This window comes from Panulirus ornatus, chromosome 3 (assembly GCF_036320965.1).
Source record: "Panulirus ornatus isolate Po-2019 chromosome 3, ASM3632096v1, whole genome shotgun sequence".
Lineage (NCBI taxonomy): Eukaryota > Metazoa > Arthropoda > Malacostraca > Decapoda > Palinuridae > Panulirus > Panulirus ornatus.
In genome coordinates this window covers 13,130,196-13,153,658 of record NC_092226.1, presented here as the reverse complement: position 1 = coordinate 13,153,658, position 23,463 = coordinate 13,130,196, and the positions used below count along the sequence as shown (strand labels likewise).

Here is a 23,463-nt window from a genome sequence, read left to right as displayed (position 1 = left end):
CTGATACATGGAGTAGAAAAAGCCAGCCTGATAGCAGCACAGCTTGAATTATGAACTCTGGCTGGAACTGAATAGGTATATAACTTCATCTTGGTGTCATCCACTGATTAGCCAAGGGTTAGTGAGTGGCTACAATCATGTTTTAAGTTGTTCACAAAGGGTGAGTGAAAGGTGATGCCTCCTTATCAGACATTACTCATGCTGGAAGATCATGACCCATATATCCCTGAGAAATATATTTCATGCTCATGGGGTAGACTGTAGAGGAGAGAAATGAGATCAAAAGCAATGTAAGTAACTATTTATTTAGCTTTGATTTCATATAAGTGAACTCTCTTGTCATCTGCACAAGATGCAAGAGTGGTATAATCATTGAATTCTTCTAATGCCGGCTTGAATTGGAGATGTCTCACTGTGTCTTGGTGTTTGTGGAATATCTGGAGAATCTCTTCAGAAAATACTGCCTCATTTGAGTTGAACTGTCTTATATGGATATCTCCATTCACCAGGCCTGAAAAAGTAAGCGCAAATATACCATGAAATCATTTTTACTTCATATATTTTCGAAAGAATAAGATAGGAGGAATAATGCCTTCATATTTCCTGCATCTCAAAAAAGGAAAGTAAAAGGAGGGTAAGAAGAGGGGCCAGGAACCCTCCTCTCCTTGTATCTCAATTTCTGAAAGTGGAAGACGAAACTTAGCAAAGAGTACTCCCTGAAGGCTCAATCTGTGGTGCCTGAAGTTGTGTAGTTTTATGTATCTGGAGAAAGCATATGATAGATAGAAAGGTGCATATACAGATATATAAGGAATCCAAAAATTTCTCTTTTCTAATACTTTTACAATGGCAAAATTATTAATCTTACCTGTAGCCAAAAGAAAATTCTCTGAATTCTTGTTAACGTTTCTAGTAACTGCTACTGAAGTCACCTCATTTGACTCATTAAGGATAGCCTTCCTCACCCAGCAATTATCCTTCAGACCCCATAATGCAACTGTCTTGTCTCGAGATGCAGTCACAAAGTGATGTGAATCAGGCAACCAAGCACATGACCAAATAACACGTGAATGCATGGTATCTTTTTTGCTTGAAAAATCAGATTCTCTGTAAGTGAACCCTGAAAAATGTGTGAAAAACTGTTACAAACTGCTGTAAATAACATCAGAACAATGAAAACATATGTACAGATGCCAAATAAAGTTAACAAATATATATGTATAGTGCCTTAAGATGTCAATTGCATCTCAAAAAAGTTCCATCATTATACTTCTATCTATAATTAATCTAAGCCCAGTTTCTAGAAGAGTGTAGTGTTACTTGGGACATTCCTAAAGGTTCTTGCAGCCCAAGACCGTGCTACTTCCAATGGCAGGCAAATATAGAGTTCTTTGGAGTGAGAAGTTCTTTGACAAAACCGTACTTCCAATAATACAGCCTCGTCAAAGGTGACTTTTCACTCATGGTGTAACCTTATGTAGGCAGAATCTGGTAATATCATTATATAATTGTATAGATAATTCCTGTTATGAACTTCAACTATCACACCCAATTCTGATGATTAACTGCTGTTTAGCCTTTCACTTCCTCATGTCATAACTAGCAGTATGCTACCTATAACAATTTTTTTTATATATGACAATTAAATTTTTATACTAACATTTTTGTGTTTCCCATACAACACAGTTCAATCAAACTTCTGCAAAGTAGGTTCAAAACAATTCAATACACAGAAACAGTACCTGCACCATTCTCAACTGTCTCTCTCTTAAATACTGTCCAAGTACGATCACGTGATACAGACAGTAGATATTTATCATCTGGGGAAAAGGCCATCTGTGTGACAGTGAGGCGATGTTTAAATAAAACATCTAACTTGTGCCATGTTGCTGTATCCCTGAAATTATATGACAATGCATAATCATCATTAAAACAATAATAAAAAATCACTACGAAAACTGTAATAATCATCATTCGTATGGCAATGCAGGCATGTGCTTGTTGTCTTTTTCTGAGAAAGCCAAAAACAGAAATACCTAATATATGACATACGAGTTACTGGGAGAGGTTATAAGTCATACATTTGCTTATTCATCAAAAAGAGAAATGTAAGGGAAGACTTCATCACAACATGAAACCTTCTAAACCAGTATGACAGACAATCTCATCAGTGAAGAGTTCTTTGTGAGATACAAAGATAAAGCAATAACAGGAAAGAAAAAGAAACTAACCAAGACAGATAAGATATAAATAAGCACTTTCTTATCATCAGTGTATAAATGGAATAAGCTAAGTTATGATATAATGAATGATGACAGTAAATAATAGTTTAAGAGGTAGTTTGTTAGCAGAGTAATTTCAGGAGCTGGCATCCCAGGCCTACAAGTGTAAGACTCCCTTCCCATACTGTTAGACATGTAGGACAGAGCAAAGTTATGTCATTTACTTTGTATTTATCAGAATCCTACAGTTACTCTGGTTATAACACAGCGCTTCTCTGTAATAATAATAATAAACATAATTATACTAATAATAATAATACTAATAATAATAATAATAATAATAATAATAACAATAATATCAATCATAATATTACTCCAATACCCCTTTCAGAAAGGGTCCTGGTGTTACCCAAGAATCCCTTTCCCAGGGACTCATGCTGCTCCAAGACTGCATTACACTCAGTAGCTGGATCATGATGGACCCCTTCCAAGCAAGAAGATATCTGATGAGACTGTACTTTGTTTCATTAGATGACAACGGCACAATCTTGCTAAAAATGACTTTTCACTCACAGAGTTAGCTCAGGCAGGTGAAGTCTGGCAACACTACACTTCTATGTCACAATGACATATCTCTACAGTACTGCAAGACTGGACTACAAGAATTTTATTCATGAGACAACTTTACATCAAAAATCATATTTACTGGTCTGAGAATTTTACTCATTAAACTAGGTTGCATTAAAAGAACTGATTTCACAACAGTGAAAAATGATCATCTATTGTTACAAATTCATTTCCATTCACATGAGGTAAATGAACTGAATACATACACCTCTTTCAGGAACAAATTCAGAGGTGGGGTCTCCAATTCAACCCTCCAAGCTATCCAGAAGGATGGTTATCTAATAAAGAGAATCTCACCATGTATTTAGCGTGGGAAAGTGGCATAACTGGAGAATTTTGTTTCACCTGATGAGTAGGAGAATTTTGTTTCACCTGATGAGTTAAACTGTGCAAAATGAAAAACAAGAGGGACTTACATTAGCATGGAAGCTCATTTCACTTTAATACACTGGACATAGGTTGAGGATGTATCTGAGTGATCTTGGGAAACTGTCTGATGTGATCCACCTCATGGAATTGAAAATGGAGGATTAATGATAGACGAACAGACACCTAGATAATACTGTTAATGATAACTGATAGGCAGACAGGTTGAGAATCTTATCAATTAAACAGAGAAATTCAGTGCTAAGGAACTTGTTCTTTAACAAAAGTAGTGTACTACACTTTTAATGTCAATGGCTTCAGTCCCAGGGAAGGAGTGCGAGTGATAGGGAGATGTAAAGAGAATGCAGCATGAGGTCAAAAGTACGAGGACAGACAAGAGTTGGGGTTAGTGAGTATCAACAAACTCCAGGAAGAATAAAATATTGTTTTGTAAGAAGTTAACAGAGTGAGACAATCAAAGTAACAGGAAAACTGATGAAGGGAGAAATGGGAAAGCAGTAACAAGCACAGATCCACTGAACAATATATGGATTAAGTATTTTGAAGGACTGTTGAAAATCTTTGTCACCATGTAACAATGAAATATGTTCAGGTGCCTGAAGATTGGATCAATGCCTGAACATTGCCACTATATAAAGGCAAGGAGGAGAAAAAAGAATGTTCGAATTACAAAGACAAGGGTCTGTTGACTGTACCTGGTAAGTTGCATAGAAGGGTGATTGAGAGGGTGTTGGCATGCATAGAGCATCAGACTGAAGAGGATGAATGTGGTTTCAGGTGTGGTATAGGATGTGGTGATCAGGTGTTTGCTTTGAAGAATGTGTGAAATACTTAAGAGAAACAGATGGCTTTGCATGTGGCATTTATGGATCTGGAGAAAGCATATGATAGGGTTGATAGGAATGCTTTGTGGAGGGTCTTCCAAATGCTACTAGAAACAACAAGGAGTTTTTACCATGACTTTAAGATGTGTTCGCAGGCAGGAAGAGAGGAAGGTGAGTGTTTTCAGGTGAAGGTGAATCCATGGCAGGGGTATGTGATGTCACGGTGACTGTTTAATCTATTTATGGATAAGGTGGTGAGGAAGGTATATGCAATAGTTTTGGAGTGTTGGGCGAGTCTGCAGTCTGTCTGGGGTGAAGGTCCTTAGGAGGTGAGTCACATAACAAATGCTGATGACACAGCACTCACAGCAGATTTAAGCAAAAACTGCAAAGGCTGGTTTCTGAGGTTGGGAGAGTGTGTGAAATGGAAAAGTTGAGAGGAAATATGGGAAAAAACAGTTATATTCAGCAGTGGTGAGGGGCAGGTTATTTGGTATATGAATATGAATGAAGAGAACTTAGAGGATGTGGACTGTTCTAGATATGTGGGAGTGGACATGACAGCGAATGAAACCATGGGAGCTGAAGTGAGCCACAGCATGGTTGAGGGAGTGAAGGTCCTAGGCGCACTGTGGAAAGAGTACTCACTGTCTGTGAGGACAATGATGGATATGTTTGATTATACAGCAGTCCAATTGGTGTTGTATGAATGCAAGCCTTACGTGACAAAATACAGATGTTGAATATGTTGGAAATGAAATGTTTGGGGTCAATATGTGGTGTGTGGAAGGCAATAAGAAATGACAGGGTAAGAGAGAGGTGTGGTAGTAAGAGGGGTATGTATAAGTGAGATGAAGAAATGCTGAAATAGATTAAGCATATGGACAGCATAAGTGAGGAGAAGATTCCTAGAAGGGTATATATCTCAAAAGTACAGGGAACAAGGAAAGGAGGGAACCATGGAGGAGGTGGAAGGATGGAGTGAAAAAAGCTTTGTGTGCTTAGGGCCCAAATGTGCAGGATGATGAAAAGAGTGCTTGGGATAGAGCGAATTGGAGCAATATGGTATACAGAGGGCAAAATGCTGTCAATGGGCTGAACCAGGGCATTTGAAGCAGTTATGGGAAACCAAAGAGAGATCTGTGAAGCTTGGTTGTGGAAAGGAGTCTCTGGTTTTGGTGCACTATACACGAAGATAGAAAGTAGATGTGAGCAAATGTAGCCATTCCTTCATCTGTTTATGGTACTGCAATATTAGCAGATGACAATGAACAAATATGAAAGACGGCCATATTTTCTTCAAAAAGTTTCAGAATAGAAAAATCTATTCATAAATTTGTAGAAGGAGAAAATATAATGATTCGAAGAATTGTTCATGCTATGTCTGGCCCAGAGAACAACTGAAGAGAAACAGGCAACTTACCAAAGGATTATTTGAGCATCTATATTGTTAGCTGCTCGACATGAGGATGCAAGGATTGTCCCATCAGATGAAGCAGCCATGGCTATTAGGTCATTGCCATGACCATACAGCTTGGCAGCTTCAGGCCATAGTGTATTTTGCATTAACTGGTCTTCTGTTGCTGGAGCTGAAAATAACAACACATGGTAATAAGAAATTACAGACACTAAAACACACCACATATCACTTTATATCTTATTCATCTATTGCTACAAAGTATAGCACAAAAGTATTAGGTAGAAGTAGTCAGCAGGAACACTACATAAGACCCTCTGCAAACACTGCCCTAGAATTGCCCTCTGCCACGGCCTTTTAAGGGTGAGGCACTAAAGGCAAAGAATGGCACTGGAGTTCACTAGTTATGGTGACTCTATTGCCTTGGCCACTCCCTTGAGGGAGTTCCAAACACCTCTCTTTCCCCTTTCACTAGCAACTTTATTTCTTCATTCCGCCACATACTATCCTTTCTAATCTGTACTCCTCCCAACTTTTGCATGCCACATGCATCTCTTGCACCTGCCATCACTGCTTCCCAAAATACCTTCCACTCCTTACCCATTCTTCTAGCTTCATCTCTCTCACCTTTTGCTATTCTTCACTCAATTTCCCCAGGTATTTCTTATCATAAAGTTCTTTTCCAAGCTCACTTACTTTCACCATTCTCTTCTCACTGACAATGCTTCCTCTTTTCCATAAACCTCTACAAATCTTTATTCCCCCCTCCACAAGGTAGAGATCAGACATCCCAACAGCTGCCCCTCTCAGTAAAACTTTCTCTTTTACACACCTATCAACTAAAATATACTCCAACAATGCAGGTGATAATATTTCCTACTCCTTATATATACTTATGTATGTCCCTCATTTTAAAATCTGCTATTCCAATCACCAGTCCATCTTCAGCACGATTCCATAAGTTGTACACCACTTCCATTCACTTTACTGAATATCCCATGTCCCCCAATTATACCCTCAACTCCCATATTATTTAACTTTGTATTTAAATCACCCATCACTAATACCCAATCTCTTGCATCAAAACTGCACACACATTCACTCAACTGCTCCCAAAACACTTGCCTCTCAGGATCTTTCTCCTCATGGCCAGGTGCATAAGCACTAATAATCACCCATCTCTCACTATCCACTTTCATTTTTACCTACATCAATGTAAAGCTTACTTCCTTAAACTCTCTCACAAACTCCCTCAAAGCATGCCTCAGCAGTAATGCTACTCCTCCCTTTGTTCTCTCACCAACCACGAAATGTGCTCCTAGGGCAATTCCAAATCATTCTTCCCCTTTACCCTTGAACTTTGTTTCACTCAGAGCAGGAACATTCAGTTTTCTATCCTTACACATATCACCTATCTCTCCTTTTTTTCTCATCTTGGTTATATCCATAAACATTTAGACACCCAAGCCTGAGCCTTTGAGGAGGATGAGCACTCCTCACTTGGATTCTTCTTTGGTTCCATCTTTGAGAAATTGAAATAAAAGAAAGGGAGGGTTTCCAGTCTCTCTCTCTCTCTCTCTCTCTCTCTCTCTCTCTCTCTCTCTCTCTCTCTCTCTCTCTCTCCCAAGATACCTACAACATGCAAGGAATACATTGGTTTAATTGTTTCTCCCCTACCCCATGATATATAAATACAAACATACATATATGCAAAAATTACAAAAGTATTAAGCATACATAAGATGCAGGTAAAACCACAAGAAAAAGTGAAAATACAAAGTGTCAAGCACTTGTGTATAATCACATTATCAAGACTGAGTACAGGTAGAGAGAACCAGCATATAATATATGTACCAACTGCCAATGAGTGTGGCAAGCAAAAGAATTACGAAACAAATTTACCTATGTTCTGGGAAACATATTTGGAATATTTTCACTGATAAAGTAACCAAATATATATAAACCATTTTCATTCATATCAATATCTCTGAATCTAAGAGACAATTCAACAATATTTCTGCTTCTCTAAGTATTTCTCACACATATTCTTCAAATCAAGCACATGATCCACATATCCCCTGTCATTCCTAAAGCCCCAGTGTTCCTTCCCAATCTGATGCATGCCATCCCCACTTGTCTCATTCACTACTCTCACATACAACTTACCAGGAAACTTCAACAAGCTGATACTTCTGTAATTCAAACATTATCTTTTATCTCCTAAGCCTTTATACACTAACATTATATTAGCATTCTACTAATCCTAAAGCACCTTGCCTTAAGCCATGTCAAAAATCCTAAATAATCAATCAACAACACTTTCACTTCTTTCCTTAAAAAAATCAACTGTAATCCCATCCATGAATGGACAATGAAATCTAATCCTACTAACCAAAAAGAGTGAGAGGTCTAAAATATGCCTGTACTTCTTCCTTCCCTTCATCTTGGATCTGTTGTTCTTCCTGAAGGTCTGCCATCATAACTGCTTTGTTGGACAAACCCAATGATGGTACTGATGCTCCCTCTCCAACTTCACACTTTGCTGAAGCAGATACATTCTAGAGGGCACTATTTTCAAATAATTAGAATATTTACTATCCAAAGAAAAATATATACTTTAAGGCACTATTTTCAAAAAATTACTCAATAGATAATTAACAAACAATTTCTCACCTACGTCATCTTGGACATCAATACCACAGATCTGACCAAAGTTGCGTATGAAATTAGCTGGAGCAACAAATCCACGTATAACTTTCTCTTCCGCTCCGGAAGCAAAACTATATTTTCCAAGGCTGCATATGCAAGCCAAATCATAACCATGGACCTGTGGGCGGCCAACCTCATGCCACACAACCTGAAGTAAGATATCACCTTGATCTACTGTTAACACTACAAAGGGAGATCATTTTACCACCATGAGCCTGCACATAGCCAATATTATTGCAAATTACCCAAAAAAAGAGAGAATTATGAAAAAAGTAATTGAGCAGTTTGATTTCATGGATATCATGGACAATTCCATTCCATTCACATAATCCTTAACCCATTCATCAATTTTGTTTCCATTACAGGACGGTCAAATAATTGATAATCAACAGTAGCATCTACTATGCAAGGCACTAGATTCCAGAATCTTTTTTGAAAATCTAACCTACCAGGCTGCTACATATTGTCATCCAATAGGTGCTAAAATCATTCGGAAATAATTTGCACAACATCCAGATTAGATTAGAATGCCTCAGTTTATCAATATATATCATGGAGTATCGAGCTTAGGCTTGATAAATGAAGGAATTGATTAAACATGAAGAGAATATTGCTCTGATGATAAAATAAATAAATATACTGTAAGGCATGTGTACGAGTAGGAAGAGAGGAGGAATGCTGATTTGTGGGAGAAACTGCAGAAGTTGGTGACTGAGTCTGGAAAAGTGTGTGAAAGGAGAAAATTGAAAGTAAATGTGAATAAGAACAAGGTTATTAGGTTCAGTAGGGTTGAGGGACAAGTTAATTGGAATGTAAGTCTGAATGGAGAAAAATTGGAAGTGAAGTGTTTTAGGTATCTGGGAGCTGACTTAGCAGCGAATGGAACCATGGAAGTGGAAGTGAGTCATAGAGTGGGGGAGGGGGCGAGGGTTCTGGAAGCAATGAGGAATGAGTGGAAGGAGAGAACATTATCTCGGAGAGCAAAAATGGGTATGTTTAAAAGAATAGTAGTTCCAACAATATCATATGACTGTGAGGCATGGACTATGGACAGGGATGTATTGAGGAGGGTGGAAGTGTTGGAAATGAAATGTCTGAGGACAATATGTGGTGTGAGGTGGTTTGATCAAATAAGTAATGAAAGGGTAAGAGAGATAGGTGTGGAAATAAAAAGAGTGTGGTTAAAAGAGTAGAAGAGGGTGTGTTGAAATGGTTTGGACATATGATGAGAACGAGTGAGGAAAGATTGACAAAGAGGATATATGCATCAGAGGTGGAGGGGACAAGGAGATGTGGGAGACCAAACTGAAGGTGGAAGGATGGAGTGAAAAAGATTTTGAGCAAAAAGGACCTGAACATACAGGAGGGTGAGGTAAGCAAGGAACAGAAAGAATTGGAACGAAGTGGTATACTGGAGTCAATGTGCTATTAATGGACTGAACCAGAGCATGTGAAAGGTCTGGGGTAAACCGCGGAAAGGTCTGTAGGCCCTGGATGTAGATTGGGAGCTGCGGTTTCGGTGCATTACACGACAGCTAGAGATTGAATTACATTAAGCATCCTTATATGACATACTGTTTTCTAGAAATGTAACAACTGTGCTATAGAAGAATGAACTGTATTACTATAGATCTGAACAGCATTCAAACATCTTTCAATCATGCTACATAGACTCATAATCGTTTCAAGAACTTTCCTTAATCTCCATATCAAATGCTTTTTCTACATCCATAAAAGCTGCTTACACTTTCTTTTTCTCTTAAACTTCCTCAAATACCTAAGTCCAAAAATCTTGTCTACAAAATGTCTTCTTTGTTCTTCATCATTAATCATTTTAGCTTGTTCAGTCACTATCCTACCACACATCATGTTAACTATAATGATATGATATACTCCTCTATAATTTTTCCTATAACTATTACTCCCTTTTCCTAAATATAGCAGAAAAATTAACACTTTCATCCAGTCAAAAAGCACAAAATAAATTTTCTGTGCTTCCATACTTTCCAGATCCATCCTCTTGCATTTTCATCCACACCCTTCATCTTATCACTCACCAACAACCCAAGCTTTACCATTCTTTAAGAGCTCTATCATTATTCCTACTACTTCCTTTACAATGTATTCATCTCCCATATTCCTACAGTATTCCTCTCTCAAACTTCTAATACTACAGTTTTCAGAGACACTTCTGGCACATCATGATTTCCAATCAGTTCTTTGAAACTCTCTCTACCTCTTAAAAACTTCACCTTATGTCAATAGCTTTCTTTTCTATGTTCGTCTAATACACCTTATCTCAATATACATGCCTCTCTTTACCTTTTATCTTCTTCTAAAACAGTTTGTTTTTCTCCTTTGAATTCTCTTTCATTTTTCTCCTGGGATCCCCACTTCCTTCCTTTCACTGAGAAGTACCATTTTTCTATTCAGGAGTACCTATCCTGAACTCTTCACCTTCCATTCACTGTCATGAACAAAAAAATCATGAAAAGAGGAACTGATGAATAGTATTTTTGAGGGATATTACCTACCTCACCGTCTGTCTTCTTCCATGGCGCATGGAGACGAGTGGTTTGGTCCTTACTGACTGATAACAAGTATCTGGAAAAAAGAAATAAGTTAATAAACCATTTCACATTCTGTATTCTGCAATGCAACCTATTCTAGCTACTATACTGCTAACAATTGAGTTAACTTGATAAATTCATAAAGAATTTTCTAACTAATTCTCATTCATTAAAGATATCTGATATCTTAACTACCAACTCAATTAAGAGGTTTCTCACTCTCACAGCAATGGTGTTAATCATGCATACCTAAAAATTACATCAAGGTAAAATTCATACAAATGCCATTCATAACCCCCAGATCAATAATAAAGAATTCTACTTATCTTTTATTTTGCAATCAGAAGTACAAATTGGTTCAGTATACCTGGAAATTTGTACAGGAGAGTAGTGACTGAGTGGCTGGTGGCAAAAACAGATCATCAGACTGAGGCAGAACAATAGCAAATTCAGAAATGGTAGAGGAATAAAAATCTGTGAGAAATAATTGGAGAAAGAGAGGAGCTTGTATGTGGCATTTATGGATCTGGAGAAAGCTTATGACAGGGTTGACAAAGATGTTTTTGGAAGGTGCAATGAATATATGGTGTGAGACGAGAGAAACTTTTGCAGTGAGTTTTTATCAAAAGAGTATGGAAAGTAGAATGAGGAAGGGAGGAAGGTGAGTGTTCCAAGTAAAGGTAAATCTGCCACCAAGGTTGTTTACTCAGCTTATAGAAGGGGGGTTGAGGGAGGTCAATGTGACGGTCTTAGTGAGAAGGGCACGTCTACAGTATACTGAAGGGGGGGGGGGCTAGTCAATTGCTGTTTACAAATAACACAGTTCTGGTGGCAGACTTCAGTGCAGAAGCTGGAGTCTAAATTTGGAAGAGTCTGAAAGGGGGACACTAACAGTTAATGTAGATAAACGTAAGGTGATGAAGTTCAGCAGGGAGTCAACACTGGTTGTTCTCTGTGTGAGTTTGAAAGGTGAGATGCCATTAATTTGTAATGCTGGGGACTCTTGTCCTTAAATAAACATGAAAGTTACAATTGGCAACTGAGCAGTGTGGGTGGTAAGGAGCCAAGGGAGTAGTTAAACCCTCCACACCTCCTTTTTGAACACAAATTCCACAACAATACATCCCCACATACAAACACACATACATAAAGTCAACTTTATGGTATGATTCCTGTGCATTCTTACTGTGCTGTTTTTAACAATACTTATGGTAATCATGGAAAAGAATTAACTAAGTTTGAGATTACTGATTCAAATAACAATACTGAGGCTGGTAGCTCCAAGGCCTCCCCTCAATACATACGCACATACTCCTCAGCAATATACCATACACACATAAAATCACTAAATTGTCTTTCTGGTGCTTTTGCACTGTTACTGTGCTATGTCTAATGATACAGTAATTGTACAACAGCAACAATAAAATATCAATGAATTACATCAAATGGTAAGCCAGAGAAGTGAGCATGGGAGGACACTCCGCACACACATCACTGCCACTGAGTTGACTTTCTGGTAATATCAAATGGCTGCTTTGCATGTTCAGCTACACAACAGTTGTAATGATGTGAAACATTTAAAAGAACAAAGAATTCCTAACAACCTTCAGGCAAGGAGGAGGGAGATGAAGGAGGACAAGTGATGGTGCCTGGTTTAATTTTCAGTGAGTGGCATAAATTCAGTTCTCAGTTTACAACCTGGAGATGTTGGCACTAAGTTGACTCTATTATGATTTGATGAATGCTTTGCACTCTTACTGTACTGCATTTAGTAGTTTAGTCACTGTAATAAGGTAATAATGAAACATCTAAAAAAGAGTAAAAGTAAATTCTTATCAATTGGAATGAAGAAGACAGTGTCTGTATGCGTGTCTACACAGCTTTGCGGGCAGACTAAATGACAACACACACAGGAAACTTTTAGGGGTGAGTTTCTGGTAAAATTAATCATTCTATGTTATGTTCCAGCACTGTATTTGCTAATAATTCTGTAATTTTACACCTTCAAAGTTCATAAGCTTTTAAGCATTATAACTAAAATGTCAAATTGACTGGGAAAAGAGTGTTAAGAGCCATTGTTGTTATTCAGTTTTCTTTTTAATTAGGCATTTTGTCTTGTGGTAAGTTTGTGCATGCACACAAGTGACTCTTGAGTTTTACATTCACAATTAATACTGATTCAAATACTGAAAAGTTGAACATTATTTGAACATTTTTAGAAGAATTCTGGAAAAATTACAAGTATAATGAATGCTTTTCATAACAATGCCTATCCTGAGAAGGAAACATGAATAGTATTTGGCAAGGACCATTTGTATGGTAAGAACGTTTGTCTTAGAAATATTCTTAACACCTTAAGAAGTTTTCACTGTTCTTTGGCTGGTGGATGTAGTTTGATGTTGATGGCCTTCATGCCTTCACAGCTAATAAGCCTAAAGCCTAAACATCCAACCAACCATAATGTTTAGAGGAAAATAATTTGGCCAAAATGTGGTCATGATTCTTAAAGATTACCTACAAGATCTACAGTAGTGAAAGAAACTGTATGCCTTGCATATGAAACTGAATTCCAGGAGAAAGAAGAGATAAAGCTTACAAACTTGTGGGCATTCACAGGGAATAGTCATATAATAATGATCTATTGATGCGTAAGCAAGATCAAGCAGCCCAGGGAGCCACTGAGCCTACACCTGAACCTGAACTTGAGTGATATTATAACAAGTGCTCAGGAAATTCTGCAGCTAATTACTTACAATGATCCTTATCAAAAAAGTTGTTTAAAAGTGGCAAAAGGGCCACATGACCTAACTCTCTACCATAGAGAATTTCTACTAGAAAAAGCAGATGTATGCAAAGCAGACAGTCAGTATGATTCAAAACCAAAATCTGCTAAAATTCAACTATTGGAAATAGGAATAATATTTGCTGATGATGACAATAATGATAAGCCTTCCAATATGGATTCTTCTCCCTTGGAGATACTTACAGATGATGATGATGATAGTACTGTAATCCTTTTATAATTAACTATTTGTTCAGTATAGGGAAGGAGTCTTACAACCATTTGTTATTGCACATAGAGATAAAGGTAAACTGGTAAGGATATTCATACTGTGGTATGGAGGTACCTGTCATCTTATATAAAAGTCAATTAATAATTAATAAGACACCCTAATACACCATTTCCTTCAAAATTACATATATTTGCTGTGTCTACATTACAAATTATCTTTACTTCACTCCTCTCTAGTTTTCTTTTTCCTATACAAACTCTCCTCTGGCTATAATTGCCAAGGCAGCACCCACTAGATCAATCTTGTACTTATTAATAGATTTTTCCTTTCTTACTGTAATTCTATCATTAATAAAACAAGCATTCAACTTTGTCTTGGACAACTGTGGAGATTGCATATATGTCTGAGCAAGACTTTACATGCATCAACCTGTATCACTTGCAAGATAATCAATTACAGATAAATATCAAACAAGTATAACATTACGCACCCATTTCTCAAACCACTTACCTGCCTTGTGGATCCCAAGTGATGTCAGCAACTTCATCAAAGTGTCCACCAACAACTACACAAGGCTGCCAAGCTCCTGCTTGATACTCCCAAAGATGAAGTCCACCCTGAAAATACAAATTGTCTCTAACAAGCTATATACTGACATGTATCTCAGAATTCAGTTAGGATACTGACATCCAGGCTCCATTATCCTTTCCATGGTTTACCCAAGACGTTTCAAATGCTCTGGTTCAGTCCATTGATAGCACATCAACCCTGGTATACCACATTGTTCCAATTCGCTTTATTCCTTGCATGCCTCTCACCCTCCTGTATGTTCAAGCCCCAATCACTCAAAATCTTTTTCACTCCATCCTTCCACCTCCAATTTGGTCTCCCATTTCTCCCTGTGCCCTCCACCTCTGACACATATATCCTCTTTGTCAATCTTTCTTCACTCATTCTCTCCATATGTCCAAACCATTTTAACACACCCTCTTCTGCTCTCTCAACCACACTCTTTTTATTTCCACACATCTCTCTTACCTTTTCATTACTTACTCGATCAAACCATCTCACACCACTTATTGTCCTCAAACAATTCATTTCCAACACATCCACCCTCCTCTCTACAACTCTATCTATAGCCCATGCCTCGCAACCATATAACATTGTTGAACTATTATCTCTTCAATTATACCCATTTTTGCTCTCCAAGATAATGTTCTCTCCTACACATTCTTCATCTTTCCCAGAACCTTCAGCTCCTCCCCCACCCTGTGACCCACTTCCACTTCCATGGTTCCATTCACTGCTAAGTCCACTCCCAGATATCTAAGACACTTCACTTCCTCCAATTTTTCTCCAGTCAAACTTACATCCCAATTAACTTGTCCCTCAACCCTACTGAACCAAATAAGCTTGCTCTTATTCAAATTTACTCTCAACTCTAATTCTAATTAATAACCTGCCATTATATGAGGATGGGTGTATCAATATTTCACAAGTACAATGGAAACCTTAATGGTGTAGAGAATTACCTGATAGCTGCACCCCAACACTTGAGTTGTGTCTGGACTAAATTGGCAGCTGTAATAGCCTTCCATATTACCACCAACTTCTCCAAGCCGAGCTACTTCCAACCACATGCCACTGCCACTGCTGGATCCACCTTCTGGCTCCCAAATAATAATAGAACGGTCCTGTGTCTTAGAACAAGTAAGAAGCTTATAGGGCTGATGGCTTCCACTGTCTGAGGAGAAAAATTGGAAACGGTACAGATTAATCATTATGAACCTAAGAAAAGATACCTAACTGCGATGTTGTAAAGTTCTAATCAAACTAATTCACATAGCAATGAAATATGCAAATGTGATTTTCATTATCATTTACAATTCAAAAAGCTATATCTGGTTCATGTACTTGTGAAACAATCATATTTTTCTTTCAAATACACAGAAAATTCATGGTGACATTAATACCAAGTCATAAGTATGAAATGTAGCCATAACGCTAACACAGCATGTCCAAATGAGTACTCTGTGAGATAACAAAGTATACAGAAAACAAATACTTACAGTCTTGTTGAACAAAAATTTCAACACTGGAACAGAAAATGTTTGTAATACAATCTAATCATGATAAGTAATCACAGAGGACTTTACAGAATGATGAAAAGACTTCAAGCCAGATTCATACTTTTCTGTATATACAATCTTAGAGAAGAAAGGAAGAGGACTTAGTGACATAGCAGAATATGCTACATATGCATACCATTGCCTTATTGCCATTGATGTAATGATGTTTCCTTCATCTAACTTTTTTTTTTAAATTCTTTATCATGAAGGGAAGGATGTTTTAATCCATCACCTGAAAATAGGCCCAATAACAATAATTTTGCAAGAAAGCATGGCACTGGCCAAAAAGCTGAATATTCCTGAGAAACTGGATACCCTTTTCCTCTAAAATTATGGATGATATATTTTTACCTTCCCTTCCATACCACTAGAATAGTGGGTGAAATATTTCAAAGTTCAGCATGTGGTGGAAGAGTATCACACAATCTGGGAACTGGTGAAGGGGATGAAGCATCATGACTGACGAATAAGATGTGAATTATGATGACTCCTTTCAGCACTTTAATTCAGTTTTGCAGAATTTGTAGAGCACTAGAACCTTGCAGCTTTTCAGTGCTTTCTAGCATGAAAAAATATCTAGAAACAATCTTCTTTTCTCATACTTATTCATTCTTTCTTGCAAAAGCAATGTAGTGCCAGGAACAGACAAAGAATGGCTTCATTTGCTCACATCCTTTCTTAGCTGTCATGTATAATGCATCAAAACCAGAATTCTCTATCCGCAACCACACTCCACAGACATTCCCATGGTTTTCCCTGACTGCTTCACATACCGGATTCAGCCCACTAACACCACGATACCCTCAGTATACCACATCACTCCAGTTCACTCTTTCCCATGCATGCTTCAAACCCTCAAGCATGTTCATGCCCCAGACACTCAAAACCTCTTTCACTTGACGTAGGGCTAAATAATCTAGTACCCAAATTTGCAGATGACACAGAAATTGGCAGTGCTATATTAGCTGTAAAAATAGGATAAGATTACAAGAGGAGCTAGATAAAATAACTAAATTTAACATCAATAATTGTCACCTGTTACAAGTAGAACATTCTCATTATGAACTGATGAGCCACAAGATAAAGAGATCTAGGGGCCAAATTCTCCCCGCAATGCAATGAAGCTGCCAAGGAAGCAAACAAGTTAGGATTTATAAACACAAACTTTACATACAAAAGCAAGGATGTGATATTGCCACTATACCTAAGTCTAGTCAGACCACATCTTGAATACGTAATGCAGTTTTAGGCAATGCACTTAAGTAAGGACAGTCTTAAATTGGAAGCAGTGCAGTGAAGAGCAACTAAATTGATTCCATCCTTACATAACCTACCATAAGAGGAGAGACTGTAAGAATTAAACTTGTTTTCCTTACGCAAGAGGTGCCTCTGGGGCAAATTAATAGAATGTTTCAAAATGACTAAGGATTCAACAATGCTGATATTGAATATTTCTTTACAACAGAACTAGCATTATTGATGAGAGGAAATGGATTAAAATTTAAAAGGCAATGAGTTAATCTGGACTGTTTGAAACATTTTTTTACCAACAACAGTACTGATACATAGAATAAGCTCCTAGAAAATGTTGTTCAGAACAACATCATTAATTAGGTTTGATCATCACTTGTCACACTCTGGTATTGCATAATTCAATAAACCAGTCATCATAACGTTGTGGTATATCATAATAGCTTCTCAACCACTGATCTCTCCCTGGCCATGTTGTGGTATCATACTAACACTGATAAATTCAAGTTGCCTACTTTGAGCGAGTAATTAAGAATTACAGTATCATTCTTCAACATCGGGAATATCATAAGCATAGGAAGTCAAGAGGCTAGAGCTTAAGTTTATCCTAAGTAATGTCTTATAACAAAAAGGGAAAGGATGCATGTTATTGGTGATGAGATGCATGACATATTCATGTTCATTCTACTTTATGACTTCCCTTCAGGTTTGTTGATCCTGCAAGGTACTTTTCTACCTGTTTTCCTGCCAGCATGTGCTCACAAGAGTGCTATTCATTTATTTTTGTTTGTTTGTTTGTTTGTTTTCTTAGCATTAAGGCCAGACCACCTTGCTTGGACCTCGGGTCTGTGTGGTCTGTGCATCCATGTAATTCTATGAACCTCATCATGTGCTTTCTCCACATCCATTAATGCCATATACAAATCTCCTGTTTCTCTAAGCATTTTTGCACACATTCTAAGGCAAAATACCTACCATTCACCACAATGCTTCTCCCATGTTTGATGCTCTGTGCAAGCCACCACCCTTTAGATCACTACACTCAACCAACTTATGCCTCTTCAAACATTAAACATTCACTTTTATTTCAATTGCCTTTACACTCACTCAGCTCCTCCCAAATTAGTTACCTTTTTTCCTTACTCCTCTCAATACTAAGTGCATAACAACTAACAATCACCATCCTCTCATAATCACTATCACTTTTACACATATAAGTCTGGTGCTCACTTTTTTACTCTTTCACAAATTCCCACAACTCCTTCAGCAGAAATGCCACCCCTTCCATTGCACTTGATCACACACCAACCTCTGACTTTATCCCTAAGACATTTCCAAACCATTCTTCCCTCTCCCCTAAGTCTAGGTGTCACTCATAGATAGAACACCTAGATTTCTCTCCTCAACATATCACCAATCTCTTCCTGCTCATCATCCATTCACATTCAGATATCTGAGAATGAACCTTTAAGGAGAATGAGCACTCATCTCTCCTTCTTCTGTATCAAATTTTAGAAACAGCAACTCAAGGAGTAAAAGTTTCCAGCCCCTTCACCCATTCATATTTGTTCATTGTTTCCCCTGTTAGTTAGGTAGCACCAGGATATGAATAAAAGGCCTCATTCACTCACATGCATTCTATAGCTGTCATGTGTAATGCACCAAAGCCACAGCCCTGCTATCCACAGCCAGGCCCACAGACCTTTCTGTGGTTCCCCACACCACTTCATATGCCCTGATTAAGTCCCATGATTTCATGTCTATCCATATATACCACATCACTTCAATTCACTCTATTCTGTGCACGCCATTCATCCTTACGCACTTCAGGCCCAAAGCACTCAAAATCTGTTTCATTCCATCATTCCATCACCAGTTTGGTGTCCACTTCTGCTTGTGACATCCACATCCACTCTTCTTATTCATTCTCTCCAAGTGTCCAAACCATTTTAGCACACTCTCTTCAACTCTCTAAACCATACTCTTCTTATTACAGCACCTTTCTTACCATATCATTACTTATTCAATCACACTCTCCTCACACATGCTGTCCTCTAATATTTCATTTCCAACACACCCATCCTCTTCTGAACATTCTCATCTATAGCCTATATCTCACATCAATACAACATCACCAGGAACCCAAAACTAACCAGTGAACAACACATTTTTATCCAAAATTTCTTGAGACTTTTTTCCATCATTGTTATATAATTCATATATGATACTGAGACTCCTATATTTTTGGCAGTTCAATGGTACATGTTCAACAGTGCTATTACAGCTGCAGGTGTTTCATACCAGGGCAGGTTTCCTTTCCATTAAGTGACCATGGTTCAACACAGATCAATCCTCAGTCAACAAACAAGTGTCTCAAAACAGCAATTCCTGTTGAAGGAAAAATGCCATTTTTCGACACCTTTCTTTATCCACGACAGTTCTTTATCATTCTGGGATTCCATGTCCCACCTAACATGCCATTTAAATCTACCATAATTATTCAGTCTGTCCATAAAATTAATGTGAGGCATAACACTCACACTGCTTAATATAGCTGCTTTAGCCCTAGCAACCGCTGTTTCATCACTCTTAATACCAATAATTCATGATCAGCAGCAGATTTCTACACTCTTATGCTTTAAAGGGATTCTTCTCATCTATTCTTGAATTTTCTGAAACATGGAATGCACTGGAGCATAGTATTATGTAGCTTGGAATCCACTCCAGGAATTGCTCAGTAACTTTAAGTGCAGCCTGGAGACCATAAGATTTTGTAATAAATATGGAAAATTCTCCAGGTAATTTTTCTTAAATAGCTACAAGAAAACCTACAGCATCACATTTTGAGCCAACAGTAAATATCTCTTCTGTTTACATTAAAAGTATCATGCTGAAGGTATTTCCTTTTTTGTTATCAGAATTCAATGTTGGTTTAGGTTTTCATCCAATCCCTGCAAATTTTAAGCTCAGGAACCTCCAGAGGGGAAACAAAGCAAAACCTACTTCTTAAAAGTAAGTCTGTCCAAACCACTTTTATTGAATGAGTGAGGAAAGATTGACCAAGAGGATATATGTGTTGGAGGTGGAGGGAACGAGGAGAAGTGGGAGACCAAATTGGAGGTGGAAAGATGGAGTGAAAAAGATTTTGAGTGATCGGGGCCTGAACATGCAGGAGGGTGAAAGGCGGGCAAGGAATAGAGTGAATTGGATCGATGTGGTATACCGGGGTTGACGTGCTGTCAGTGGATTGAATCAGGGCATGTGAAGCATTTGGGGTAAACCATGGAAAGTTCTGTGGGGCCTGGATGTGGAAAGGGAGCTGTGATTTCGGGCATTATTGCATGACAGCTAGAGACTGAGTGTGAACGAATGGGGCCTTTGTTGTCTTTTCCTAGCGCTACCTCGCACACATGAGGGGGGAGGGGGATGGTATTTCATGTGTGGCGAAGTGGCGATGGGAATGAATAAAGGCAGACAGTGTGAATTGTGTGCATGGGTATATATGTATGTGTCTGTGTATATATATATGTGTACATTGAGATGTATAGGTATGTATATTTGCGTGTGTGGACGTGTATGTATATACATGTGTATGGGGGTGGGTTGGGCCATTTCTTTCGTCTGTTTCCTTGCGCTACCTCGCAAACACGGGAGACAGCGACAAAGCAAAATAAAATAAAAAAAATATATTTTTTGTTCTCATTAATAGGAATGAAAAACCATGGTTATTCATCAAATACCTTAGTCCTCTCAGCAGCAAAAACATACTTACATATATGGTTAGATGGTGTACATTTAAGCCTAGAGATACTTAAAGCTAAGTTTTGCATACCTCAAATCCACAGGAAGCTAGCTAAAATCTAAATAAAGAATTCAAAAATGAGAATCTGAATCCTCCAGTGCATATTCTTATACCAAGATTACGGACAACATCAACCATTATCAGGATGTTAATGGATCCCATGACAGATAATGAACATATTAAGGCTACATGGGGGGACCAGTTGTCTTGAGGATCCTGAGCATATGTGGGATGCATGAAGGTGTAAGAGCAGGATATCACCTGAAGTTAAGAAATTTAATGGGTATTTCTACAAAAAAAAGAAAGGAAAATACATGTGAAGCAAGACATAGGATACACAGAGCTATGAGGAAATCAGGATACAGGGTTTTGTGATGCAAATGGTTAACAAAAGACAGGGCATGGGGGGGGGGGCATAAAGAAGTAGGATAGTGCATTGAAAAAAAATCTAGAAAAACCAGCAGATACTATGGGATGTAGAGAAGAATATGCAAGCACCATCTTAATGTACAGTGAAAGAGGGCACATGAGATACTAACTTTTGAAGAGTATGAAGGTCATAAAAAGTGTCAGAGTAACTTTGTGTTCTATCTATAATGAATTTACTAATTTTACCTTTCAGAACAGGTCGAGCCCAATGCACTTCAGACACAAGTCCTTCATGTCCTGCTAAAATGGCGTCAAGTAATACAGAAAGGATAACATCTGCAGTATCTGATGGTACATTAAAAATTATGCTCCTTAGCCTCAGTTCTTTGTTCCCTGCATTTAGAGTATCTTGTAATTGTTCATTACTTTTCATGTAAGAAAATCTCCATAATCGAACAGAGGCATCTTTTGATCCACTGGCAAGCAGCAAACAACCATCATCTGAAATATATGCATATGATGAACTGGTATGAAACTGAGAAGATACATAACTACTGAGAAATTGCAAATAGTAAACATATATTGCTTTGGTACCATGAATTGTTCATAACAAAAAGGCACAATATTACAATAACTATCCTCTATTTCAACAAAGTATTCATTTGTCAGTTCCTTTAACCTTTCTGAAACAATCCTCCTCTCACTTTCATACTGCCCTTACATTAGAAATAATGTTAAAGTTATCATTCAACAACAATACTTCCCCTCTTACCTTCTTTCATGAAATCTAGCGTCATAACCCAGTCTTCATGACCATTCAAAACAGCCACTGGGTAATAATGACCCAACTCACAGGCAGTCAAAATATGAATCTTGCTGTCATGTCCACCACAGACAAGTGCTGGATATTTTGCACCTTCTATGTCAAACAACTGTAGGCTCATTACAAATGTCCTTGCAGGAGGTGCAAAAGCATTAAGACACTCAAACTCTCCTGGAATGATTGTTTGTATAAGTAAAAAGGGCATATTCATATATATATGACAGACTTGCCTTTAAACTATTTAAAATCATATCTAAAAGTGTAAAAGGCTCACCCTCATGTCTTTCTTCTTTATAAAGATGTTAATGTGAGCTGCTATACAAAGGAATAAAAACAGAAATATACCATTGGGTCCTTTCAAAGTTGCTTGTGAGTAAGGAAGAAATCAAAAGCTCAGAGATTACTGTAGTAAAAGCAAGAAAGCAAACAGATGAGGAGAAACATCTTTAACCTTTCTTTGTAACTGACTAGGCACTAATAATGACTGCGGTGGACTTAAAACAAAGTATCTGTCAAGTCTATTCTTAAATGAACCAAAGGTGTTGCTTTCGACTACCCTAACTGGTGAATCATTCCATATGTTAACAATCATGTTGAAAAAAATTATTTTGCTTCCTTCAAAGCAAAATGCTATTCACATCCATTCTCTAGATGTCATGTGCAATGCAGCAAAAATTACAGTTCCTAATTCACAAAAAGGTGCCACAAACCTTTCCAAAATTTACCTCAGATGTTTCACATGCCTTGGTTCAGTCCACTGACAGGGTATTGACTCCTGTATACTACATCATTCCAATTCACTCTATCCCATCCAATGCCTTTCACCCTTCTGCATTTTCAGGCCCTAATCACTTAAAATCTTTTTCATTTTTCCTTTCATCTCTAATTTGGTCTCCCCTTCTTGTTCCCTCCATTTCTGACACACATATTCTCTCTATCAACCTCTCCTCACTAATTCTCTCCATATTTCAGCACAAACTCTTCAGCTCTCTCAACCGCACTCTTTTTATTACCATACCTCTTTCTTATCCTTTTATTACTTAATCAAACAATACTACCTGTCCTCAAATATTTCATATCCAACACCTCCACCTCCTCTGCACATCTGTATCTAAAGCCCATCCCCCACAACCATAAAACACTGTTGGTACTACTATACCTTCAAACATACACATTTCTGCCCTCCCAAATAACTTTCCTTCCACATATTCCTCAATGTTCCCATTACCTTCACCACCTCATCCACCCAATGACTCATTTCTGCTTTATATATATCAAATCTACCAGACAGCTACAAGGATACACAAAGAGGGGTGACC

General features: G+C 37.8%; 1 protein-coding gene across 1 annotated transcript in view; it reads right to left on the bottom strand.

Annotated features, from left to right (window-relative positions):
* Positions 1-289: 289 nt before the first annotated feature.
* Positions 290-23,463, bottom strand: part of Elp2 (elongator complex protein 2) — a 30,170-nt gene continuing 6,996 nt past the window's right edge. Inside the window, exons 4-14 of the mRNA XM_071684059.1 lie at positions 22,094-22,315; positions 21,568-21,822; positions 15,303-15,514; positions 14,281-14,387; positions 10,721-10,790; positions 8,151-8,334; positions 7,870-8,019; positions 5,484-5,649; positions 1,743-1,897; positions 869-1,120; positions 290-511 (exon numbers count right to left, since the gene is read on the bottom strand). Of these exons, the coding sequence (XP_071540160.1) occupies positions 303-511; positions 869-1,120; positions 1,743-1,897; positions 5,484-5,649; positions 7,870-8,019; positions 8,151-8,334; positions 10,721-10,790; positions 14,281-14,387; positions 15,303-15,514; positions 21,568-21,822; positions 22,094-22,315 (1,982 nt within the window). The 3' untranslated portion in view covers positions 290-302. The remainder of the gene's footprint in view (positions 512-868; positions 1,121-1,742; positions 1,898-5,483; positions 5,650-7,869; positions 8,020-8,150; positions 8,335-10,720; positions 10,791-14,280; positions 14,388-15,302; positions 15,515-21,567; positions 21,823-22,093; positions 22,316-23,463) is intronic.